Genomic DNA, 12026 nt, shown 5'->3' with positions numbered 1-12026 from the left:
TGTATACGAATATGAACAAAATTCGTCAAATAATTTTGGAGAAATTGCTGCGTGCAGAAAATTGGCATGCTCAAAACGACTTTTCTCATATAAGGAATGCTGATGCTGTAAACGCATATTTCCATGAAAATACCAAAATTGATTATGCTGATAATGAGAAAATAAAAATTATTATTGGCTACCATTAGTTTCATGGACCCCTAAAGACATTTCTTCATCTATCATGACACAATGTATAAACCTAAAAATTGTGCGCATGATGTAAGCCTATTACTTATCATTAAGAGCCGGATTTTTAGGTTTTCAGCAAGTTCAGGTTATTAGCCCTTCAGTACTCGCGTGGATTACAATAGTAATCCACTGATATTTAATCCTCTATTACGTCACTGCCTGCAGCACTGCGTAGTTGAGCGTCAATGCAATTTCTCGTCACAGTCTAAGTGAGGCTTTACTGGTGTTTAGACGTATTTGCCGCAACCCTTTGGAAAGTTATACGAAGTTTTATAAAGTGATGCACAATTTTTCCGAGTGGATTACCATTGTAATCCACGCGAGTACTGACGTCAGTTTTTTGTTCAGGTAAGTGAAATAGTTTTTAATATGGTTATAAGTGATGCAATGCAGTAAGTTTAAGAAAAAATATGTGTGACATCGTTCCATCCTCTTCGCAGTTTGCTCCAATGGGTACGGAAACTACAAACAACATTTGCAAATGGCTGGATGAAGATATGGATGATGGCATTGAAAATGAAAGTGATGATGAAAGCAACAGGGGAGATCTTTAGAATGAAGTTCACGATTCTAATTCAGAACAAGACGATGATGATGATGATGATGATGATGATGATGATGGTGGTGGTGATGATGAAGGACTAATGTCTATAAATGATGGAAACTGCTATACGGGTAGAAAAAAGATGACAATTTGGCAGGAAGAACCAGTAGCTCAACGAGGGAGAAGACGAGCACAAAATATAGTGATTCATTTATCGAGCCCTAAAAGGGCTGCAAGAATTGCGCGGACCCACACAGAGAGTTTTGACTGCTTTATTGATCAGACAATAATCAATGTAATTGTAAGGGTACTAATATTTGTATTGAAAAAGTGAAGCGTAATTACGGACGTGACAGAGATTGCAAATTAACAAATGACGTAGAAATTGAGGCACTCTTGGGTATTTTGTATTTTGCTGGCGCCTTGAAATCGCGAAGACTGAACGTAAGAGAACTATGGGATAAAAATGGCACAGGAATAGAGTCAATTTACCTGACAATGACCTACAATAGATTCTAAATTTTGTTACGATGTCTACTCTTTGATAACATTTATGACAAAAGGAAAGGAAAGAAATTTATGAATTGGCTGCTATACGTGAAGTATTAGAGTTATTTGTTCAGAACTCACAAAAGTGCTGTAGTCCAAGCGAATATGTAACTATAGACGAGCAGTTGGTTGCATTCAGAGGACGATGTCCCATGAAGAGCATATACCTACTAAACCAACAAAATGTTGGATCAAAATTTTTGCTAAGGTGGATGTGAAAAAAATATTACACTCATAACTTGGAAATTTATGCTGGTATTCAACCAGACTGTCCATTTCACCGAAGTAACAGTGCACATGCAGTGGTGAAGAGGCTGGTTCATCCCATCAAAGGGACAGGAAGAAATGTGACCACCGATAACTGTTTCATGAGCATACCTCTGTGTTTAGATCTTCTAGAAAATGACAAAATTACACTTGTAGGAACATAGAAAGAAAACAAAAGAGAAATCCCTCCTCATTTCACAACTACTAAGACAGGCAAGTTAACAGTACATTGTTTGGATTCAATGAACGCTGCACAATTATTTCGTATGTACCAAAGAAAAAAAAACACTGTTAGCATTATCAACCATGCATTATGATAAGGCAATGGATGAGGAAACGGGAGGCAGCTAGAAACATGAATTAATATCATTTTATAATAGAACTAAATGTGCTGTGAATGTCCTGGAACAGTTATGCTCAGCCTATGATGTAAGCAGAAATTCACGACGCTGGCCTCTATTTTCTTTGACTTACTAAACATGTAATTTGTTTGAACTGTATGGAAGAAATGCGTAGGCCTACTTAGATAATTGAATCAGATTTAGATTAGGCTATCATGTGTGTTAAATCTGAACTGCAAAAACATCTGTAAAATATTATATGTGAAGTGTGAATGATTGTTACATCCCTGAATTTTTTCATTGCTACACCCCTGAGTGAGGTATTTAGTTATCAAATATGACGTAACAAAGGTCAGCAGTAGTGAACTTGCGTTTCCTGTGGGAGAGTTTACATCAAGAGATCAGGTGACCTTCAAACAGCGAATGAGCAACAATTCTAGATAACCTATTAATTATGATGATAGTGAACTAACTCATAACTATGGTGCAACAATAAATTATGACTCATAGACACGTCCAGTGTGGAAACATTATGTAAACATGTCACTTGAATGCAATTTGTGTACTATAATACGTTTCATTATTAATATTTATATTTAATACGTTCCGTTATGCGTAACATATCCATTCTCATTACTGTAATAACTGAAAACAATATATTTCTTAACATTTAAATCTAATTGCAATGTTTAAACCATGTCTGCAAACAAAAACAAATGTGGATTACCATTGTAATCCAGGTGAGTACTGGCGTTACGAAATTTAACGCGAGTAACGAAGGGTTAGAATAGGTAAAATAACTTAGTTTATTTTTTTTAGGTTTTTTGTCCAATCCATGAAAGCTGTTGCAAAACTGCCTGGTTGTTAAAAATGTATGCTTATATTCAATTTTAAACAACAAATATTCAAATAAGGTAAAATGTACCACAAAATTAATCTTTTAAATTTTACACATCTTGATTACACAACTTTTAACACAAGAAAGTTCTTATATATATACGATTTTAAATTTTATTAATATTTACAAATTTGCAATTTTTGTTTCTCTCCCTTTAACATGTGTGGTTCAATAAATTTAACTATTATTAAACCTAACATTTTATATATTATAATTTCAATTTGCATTCAGGTAACTACAGAAATGTCTGTTTTGAGTGTATAAAAGGTACATCTTCAAACTTTGGAAAGAAGTTATAAAGGGTGTCCCAACAAGAACGCAACATTTAATAATGGGAATAGGTAAATACAACAAAAACAGATAACAGCGCCGCCGCCGATGACACTGACAACAACAACGACAACGACAACAACAACAACAACAACAACAAGACATGTTGGAACATTGTGTCATTGTGTTGATGACACTGTTATCTGTTTTGTTACATTTATTCACATTATTAAATCTGCCGTTCTTGTTGGGACACACTTAATTAAAAATTTACCAATAAATCTTAAGAAAGAAAATAAAGAGAGTGGGGGGAAAAACTAAGTTTCATTAGTACCCTTCTTGATTATAGTATATACTACCAAATACTTTCCAAGATTCTCAGTAGTGAAATTTTTCCTATTGTCTATCAAAACACATTTGAAGGGCGAAAATTTCTTTCGATCGCAAATGATGTCATAGATGCAAAATTCATTGCTATCACTACAGCAGGTTTCCAAGATAACTGACAATTAACACTTTCCCCTGAAGAATGGAGTACACATTTTTCATTCTTTCAAACCCTGGATTCCTCTGCAGTACTTTCTTCAGTTTCATTATGACAGCTTCATCTGCAGGTCCTGGTACTCACTTCTTTAGAAGCAAATCAATTACACCAGTTGTATCTTCTAGTTGTAATGAAGAAGATTCTAAGTACTCAATAGATGTGGAAGGTCACTGAAATGTGCTTTCAGGAAAGAAAGGGAGCTATAGATGTTTCTACTGTTAAATACTGATTTTGCTTTAGGAATAGATGCCGAGTCCTCGACGTTGAAGAGTTCACAAGTTCCTTTATTTCATTCACTTGCTGCACATAATACTGAGCACCAGACAACCATGTTCCCCATTGTGTAAGCCCTGGCTCTGGTGGTAGTGGCTTCTGACAACATTTCTCTAAATTTCTCAATCTGGAGAGGGCTTTTCATAAAAATTTTTTTCAAATGAGTGCATTAACATCTGAAAATTGTCCCCAATCTCTACCGCCACATGGTGGAGACCATGTGCTAGACACATGACATGAAACATGTTTGAAAATGAAGATTTAAGTACTTACCCTACCTTAAGCATATATGCAGCACTGTCTTTTATTAAAAGTAAGAATTTGTTATCCTGCTCCTTTTTACACCATAACATCTGCAGTGCATCTTTATCAGTGCAAGTTATGTTGCTATGGTTTGTTTTTTGCAACATTTTGCACAAAATTAAGTGAGGTTTTCCTGGCTCTGTGCCATGTAGCTTCCTCAAAACAACATTGAATGTAAACCGGTCATAGCTATCAGTCGTTTCATCTACTACTGAGATCCAAATGCAGTTTTCACTTATGTCGTTCTTAATTTCTTCAATTTTCTTTCTGTGGATTTTGTCTAAGTAGTTTTTTTCTAAGTGTGAATTCATCAGGTATCTTCTTGCCACTAATGCCCTCTAAAAATAACTTCAAAATCTTACAATTCAGGGCGTTCCACAGTACAGTGGCAGTAACTAGTACCCCACATAAACGACTATTCAAATTATCTTGTTTGTTGCCAATAACAGAAGTAACGAACAGTTGCTGAGTTTTGTTTTTCATTTTGCTGACACTACTGACGTGAACTGGTGATTTTTTTTTTATGCTGCAGCAAGTGAGACTTCTGTTCACATTTCACCTGCACATGACAAAAAATAACTTTAGTAGTGGTCTAGGAGTGGAAGAGGCAAACTATTTTTATTATTTTACAAACTAGCCAGAAATAGAATTCTTTCAGCAATCAAAACCGATACCTCGTACAAATTACAGCACATAATCCCTGAGTGTAGTAGTGGTAGTAGTAGTCAATGAATGAATGAAATGAAATAGCCTATTAGTGTCCCTTAAAAGGGCTAAGGCCTCCTGCAAGAGGGAAAGCTCTGGCTCCATTTTGCTCACATGTCGAGCTAGTCCACGTGGGCGGAGTTGTGTACTACACATCGACAATTATGACTAAATATTAACACCTTGTCACTGAATTATAACTAAGATATTCAACACTTTTGTCATTTAGGATTGTACTCATTGCTGTTAGTCTGTTCTGCACTTTAGTTATCACATTAGAATATTTAGGCTTTGTCATTCAGGTGATTTCAGTTCCTACTCATTGGTCTACGTTTAATTCACACTAAATTGACATATTAGGATATGTATCACTTTGTCCTTGGGATGCATTGTCTCTACTCAACTAGCTGTCTTCCTAGCTCCTTCCATCCTCTCCTACATTGTGCTACTCTGCTCCAGTGTGTTCCGATCTGTTGCCTGCAGGAGTCAGCCCATCTGACTCTCGGCCTTCCCGGTCTTCTCTTTCCTTGGTAAGGGTCCTAAGTAGTTGTTATTTGCGCCCATCTATTCCCCTGCAACCTTATCATCTCCATTTTATCCTTGCCGCTTCATGAACTATGTTCTTGGAGGATGTGATTTCTTGCAACCTCTTGTTGTTAATCCTGTCCTTCAAAGATATGCCGAGTATTTTCCTCTCCATTCCCCTTTGGCATACTGCTAGGGTGTTTTTCTGTCTAGCTGTAAGGGCCCACGTTTGGCAGCCGTACAAAAGAACTGGAAAGATACAGGTGGTGAGTGCTTGGAGTCTGAGGTTCCTATTTAGTGACTTGTTTTGTAGTATGAATTTTAATGCTCAGAAGTAGTAGTAGTAGCACGAACAAAAAATTTGAATTTCATACTTGTATTTTGAAATTTATTGTCACTTTGTATTCACATAAAAAGTAAAGTTCGCAAAATGAAAAAAATATAAAAAAATAATGACAATCTGAAATGCATGAATGGACTTAAACATAAGATCTTTAGAATTTTTAAGACTACTAATTTAATAGCTGGTCAACAATCAATAATTGTTAATGTTTAGGTGAGGGGTTTGGACTTTTTCCATTGCTGGTTGTCACAATCAAAAAATTAAGACACAACGTTTCGAAGGGTGGTTCTCCCTTCGTCTTCAGGTGGAAGGAAGTAGGGAAGAGAAAAACCTATTGTTGGGATCGTTACATATAGCTATTCTGTATGACTGATCGTCGATTCCTGGCTTCGGTGGGGATTATAATTAACACTAACACTTTTGTAACGAATGGTTATCCCCACGAATTCATCAAAAAGGCCATAAGTCACAACCAAGAAAACAAGAGCAATCCCCCCCCCTGACCCCCTGAGTACCATAGTTATCCCATATGTAAGAGGCACCTCCGAAAAATCCAAGAAAATCTCCAAGAAATATAACATCAGAACGGTCTTCAAATCAGAGAGTACACTCAGCCGAATCCTGTCCAACAACAAACCCAAACCTAATTACATGGATACCAGAGACTGCATTTATAACATTCCGTGTGAATGCGGTCGCGTTTATATAGGTGAAACGAGCAGACCTCTGTCCACAAGAATTAAGGAGCACAAGTACAACTTCAAACAATGCTTAATAGATAAATCAAGAATAGTACAACACAGCTTTGAATCCGGACACAAAATAAAGTGGGAAAATACTTCAGACCTACAAACTGAGCGTTCTCTGACTCAGAGGAAATACAAGGAAGCCGCTCATACGAGTTTCTCGGACAATGCCATTAGTCAACCTAGTCTAATTCTTCCGGATATTTGGTTACCCATAGTTGAACAAGACATCAGAAATATTCAATACAAGAGGAAGAATGCTGTCACCCACACCACGTAGACCACCTGGGGTCATCTCCACCACCATTAGACAACGCAACCTAGTGTTGCAGCTTAGTAATTAGTAGTAGTGTCTGCTACCGCTAGGTGGCAGTAGTAGTTTTTATCTTGTCATTTGTTACTAGTTTTTTTTTTTACTTTTTATCTTTCTATTATTTTTTATCGCAGTATCATAACACTTGTTCATTTTTTCAGTTCCCCACCCCCTCCTCTTGTGTGTCTTACATCAATTTTTTAGCCACTTCACACCCATCTTCTTTATCCCGTTTGGTTTTAGTGCCAACATACTGTAAATGACTTCGGGTCTTTCTTAATTATAATCTCCACCGAAGCCAGGAATTGACGATCAGTCATACAGAATAGCTGTACGTAACGATCCTAACAATAGGTTTTTTCTCTTCCCTACTTCCTTCTACCTGAAGACGAAGGGAGAACCACCCTTCGAAACGTTGTGTCTTAATTTTTTGATTGTGACAACCAGCAATGGAAAAAGTCCAAACCCCTCACCTAAACATTAACAATCCACCATTGTTTTCCAACCCCTCTTTTAGATCAATCAATAATTGTTTTATATTATTTCTCCCCCTAAAAGTTCTAGAGTATACGTGTGGTACTTATTTATCTGCAACATTAATTGTTATATTGTGCATAAAAAATTGACACTTGCTTCTGGCAGGCTTGACAATAGATAATTTTTCCCTCAGTGGTAAAGAACACCAGAAGCACCAGAATAAGAAACTGCACAGAGATCTCAGAAAAATTCATAACTTGTACCTGCACACACAAGAGCAGAGTGTTCTATCAGCGAATATGCCCGAATACTTCATGAATTTCATTGATACGACTTTTTCACAGTTCATTCACCTCAAGAGAAAGTTTAGTCATTTCATACCCTTCTACTGGTATGTTATATTTGCAATCAGCATGAAAGGATGAAGTCTCTGAAAGAAGGCCTGCTATACAAAGAAAGAAGGAATTCCCTGTTAACAATTTTATTCAAAACAACAAAAGACTGAAGGCGTGAAGGCTGTAGATTGTCACTTTCTTCAGTGAGATGAGAATAAAAATTATAAATAATTGATTGAATGGGGATCTTACTCGTGTTAATTATGTAAGCATGTGCGGCTTACAGCCGTTTCGGTGTTACTTGACACCATCCTCAGAGCCTTCTGTGTCTCGGCGCCATCTCAACTTCACTGCCTGTTGTATGGGTGTGTTCGTGTGATGAAGAGTTCTGTCAAATAGTGTGTGTATTCTGAAATTGATCTATGTGTTGAGAATTTGATTAGGGTGTATTTTAGTGTATCTGTAATACATAATTAACACGAGTAAGATCGCCATTTAATCAATTATTTATATTCAAGTGTTAAAAGTAGTCTACGAAAGATTCAACATGGAAAAATTATAAGATATATTGAAATTTCTAAACATAGTTACATAAAACGCAGTACCTAAATATAGAAAAATACATATTACTTATGATTTAGGTTTTTTTTTTAGTTCTTAAAGTTCAATTTATATTTTTTTAAGTTTAACAGAGTTTATATATTTAACTCTAATGACCATGATCCGAACAATTATAAGAAATTGTGAGCTTACAAAGCAAACGTTCTGATGGGAGCAAACAAAAAAAGTTAATTTTTTCCTTCCACCATGTTAATAATGTGAAAAGAAGTGCTTATACAAATTTTGGCCACTTGACCGCAATTACAACGGCTGTAAAAAAATAAGTTCGCCAGGGGCCACTAACAGAAAAAAAAAACACAATTACATGGACAAATTTATTGGAATGGACACAGCAATTGTTGAGCTATTTTTCAACATATTTTCCATTGGAATTGAGATATTTCTCATATCATGGGATTGACAGAGAGAGGTCCAGACGCAGTCAAACACTGGTTCCGATCTGAGGCGACTGACTTCTACTACACAAAAATTGATCCTATGGTATGACAAATATGTCTCACTTCCAGTGGGGGATATGTTGACAAATACCGCAACAATTGCTGTATCTGTTTCAATAAATATTTCTATGCAATTGTGCTTTTTTCTATAAACGGCCCCAGGGAAAATCACTTTCTGAACAACCTCGTAATTGCGGTCAAGTGGCCAAAATTTGTATAAGCACTTCTTTTGACAATATTAACATGGTGGAAGAAAAAAATTTAAGTTTTTTTATCTGCCCTCATCAGAACGTTTGCTTGTTAGAAGTAAGGAAAAAAAGGTAGAAACCTATAAATCCAGTCCCTACTTATTATTGTTTATATAGCCTACCTGTACAGTGAACTCTTACCACGTTTCTCGTTGGTGCTCTTGCACTGCCTAGTAACAGTTCACTCCCATCCCCCGACACTAAGTATGCACGAAGTGTAGCGTCACTGTTAGGCTGCAAGTAATACAGGACTGATATACATACAGATCTGATGAAGCGGTGATATAATTTATCGCTTTCAATCACTCCACGAGATTTTGCGAGTGACCATTTATGAACAGCTGTAAGAAAAGAAAATATATCACTGTTTCTTCAAATTTAAGAGAATGGCGGAGTATTTCTTAATAAACACTTCTTGAAGAATGTTAAGTTGCACAATGTTACACTATGTTATCTTTCATTTTGATATGTGTGATAATATGTTATGACATGAAATAACGTATAAGATGTAATATATGTTATGTTTGTCAAGATTTATTACTTTCAACCTTAACTTTTTCATTTGTCATTTGTTTAGCAGAGTGTGTTCTATCTCAAACATGTTTTAGGAAGCAATTCTGATTTTTATGAGATAATTTGTAAACTTAAAAGTTATTGTTGTTGTTGTGAAGTGGCGAAAATCAAAATACGATAAACTTCTGCTGTGTATACTTAAGGGTGGACCTGGAGAGCATTTATCAGGTAATTATGGCTTAAATATAATATAAAGGAATTTGTCTATAGTTGTGTTAAAATAATATGCTACCATTTTTTGTAAATTTACAATTTTATGGATTACTGCTCCTGATGAGGTAGCTTGCAACACTGCCACACCCACTTTCTTAGCATTTAAAAAGTAACAAAAACAGCTTTCATTCAGAGTTTTACCATAATAATGCAGGTTGTAATATGGAAGTATTATTAATTTTAAGAAGCTTACGTTAATTTGCAAAACAATTTCTTCTTTTACATTAGGATGCCAAGAAAACACAAAAACGTTCCAGTTGCACTTTGCAAATTCTACGAGGGTCAGTCAAATAAAAACGAGAAATAATTTTTTCTCCACAGAGGAATTTTATTTCTCAAAATAATCTCTGCCAGTGTTTAGGCACTTATCCCACCTGCTCACCAGATTTTTGATACCTTGTTCATAAAAGTCTTTTGGCTGCTAGTGGCATCATTGCTGCACTGTCTCAATCACGTCACCATCCATCGTAAACCGGCGCCCTCCTACATCACTTTTCAGCTTGCCAAAAATCTGGAAGTCGCAAGGTGACAAGTCTGGGCTGTAAGGGGAATGTTCGAGCACCTCCCAGTGCAGGTTCCGAATGGTGTCCATGTGTGCTGAGCTGTGTGTGGTCGTGCATGTCATGTAACAAAATGACACCTTCACACAAATGTCTATCTAGATCACTTATTTTGATGGCACTACGCAATTCAGTAGGAAGGACTTCAGAGTATCAAGTGGAGGTGTCAGATTCTCCCCTCTCCATGAACTGGCAGAGTAATGGACCCTCTGAATCAAAGAACAGCACGAGCATCAATTTGCCTGCGGTTTTGAAATTTCTTAACTTTTTTGGGCGTGGTGATGTGTTGTGCTTCCACTGTATGTTGTGTTGCTTGCTCTGCAGTTCGTTATGCTTGCACCATGTTTCATCCATTGTCACAATACGTTACAAAAAAGCCTTCCCCTCCTGTTCATAATGCATCAGATCTTGCAAACTCAGTCCCATTCCGTGTTGTTTCTGCTCACCTGTGAGACACTTTGGCACCCACTTTGCGCACACTTTACGGTACTTCAATTGGTCGTGGATTATTGAGTATACAGATCCATGACTGATATTCAGATTCTGAGCTACTTCGTCCATTGTACACCTCCGATCTGTCCAGATGAGATTGTCTTCTTCTATGAAGACTGTGTGGGACTGGCTAGGGTGCGGGTAGTCCTCTAGTGATGTTCGCCCTTGTTGGTATCATTTTGTCTACTCATACACTTGTCCACGTACACCTTCTTCATACGGAAATGAATTTCAATTGGTGAAACGCCTTCAATGGCTAAAAATTGCATCACACTATGCTGGAAGAACTTGGACGCTCCCATTACTGTGAATGTCATCTTCGTCTTGCTGCTGCACATCACTCCCTGCACATGCAGGTTGGCCAACCTCGGACAATACTTCTCTCAACCAGTAGTATCAACTCCAAAACTTTCCCCCATAACCTAATTGTTGGCAGCCAATTTCTCGTTTTCATTTGACGACAAACAACATGGTTTCGTTACTGGTAGATCAACTTTATCCAATTTAGTATAGTTTTGTGATTATGTCACTGAAAATATGGACATAGGTAATCCAGTTAATGTAATCTACACAGACTTCAAAAAAGCATTTGATACTGTTGATCACTGTATATTGTTAAAGAAGCTTTCCAAATACGGGCTTAGTAATTCTCTTATAAATCTATTTATAAATTACCTATTAAACCGCAAACAGTTTGTTGTCTTCAACAAATGTCGATCTGAAGAATTTACAGTGACATCGGGGGTCCCTCAAGGATCAAATCTGGGTCCACTTTTATTTTTATTATTTATAAATGACCTACCAAACTCGATATCAAATTCACTATGTTTAATGTATGCTGATGATGTCAAAATTATTAAATCTTGTCCTACACCTAACGACTGTTACTTGCTTAAGAGAGATCTAAATGAGTTATACAAGTGGTCACTGAAGAATGAACTGTATTTCAACTTAAATAAATGTCATTATATGATATATACTAGGAAAAAAACTTATTTTACTTACAGATACTCAATGGGTGGGGAATTACTGGAAATGACTGACACGGTAAAAGATTTAGGCATACGATTCACTTATAATATGGATTTTTCCAGCCATATACTTGAACTTGTGTCTCAGTCTCTGAAACTTCTAGGATTTATCTATAGAATACCACAAAATTCTCTTCTCAAGACAGTTTAAAAATTCCATTTTTTTCATTAGTTAGATCAAAACTTG

At 36.4% G+C, this 12026-nt stretch overlaps 1 protein-coding gene across 4 annotated transcripts in view; it reads right to left on the bottom strand.

The window, feature by feature from the left end:
* LOC138711839 (uncharacterized) overlaps positions 1-12026 on the bottom strand; it is a 159799-nt gene that overhangs the window by 117230 nt on the left and 30543 nt on the right. For all 4 annotated transcript variants that reach the window (XM_069843099.1, XM_069843097.1, XM_069843096.1 and 1 more), the window contains one exon: positions 9112-9311. In XM_069843099.1, coding sequence (XP_069699200.1) covers positions 9112-9311 — 200 coding nt within the window. The remainder of the gene's footprint in view (positions 1-9111; positions 9312-12026) is intronic.

The sequence above is a fragment of the Periplaneta americana genome, chromosome 13 (genome assembly GCF_040183065.1).
Source record: "Periplaneta americana isolate PAMFEO1 chromosome 13, P.americana_PAMFEO1_priV1, whole genome shotgun sequence".
NCBI lineage: Eukaryota > Metazoa > Arthropoda > Insecta > Blattodea > Blattidae > Periplaneta > Periplaneta americana.
This window is presented reverse-complemented; position numbering and strand designations above follow the sequence as displayed.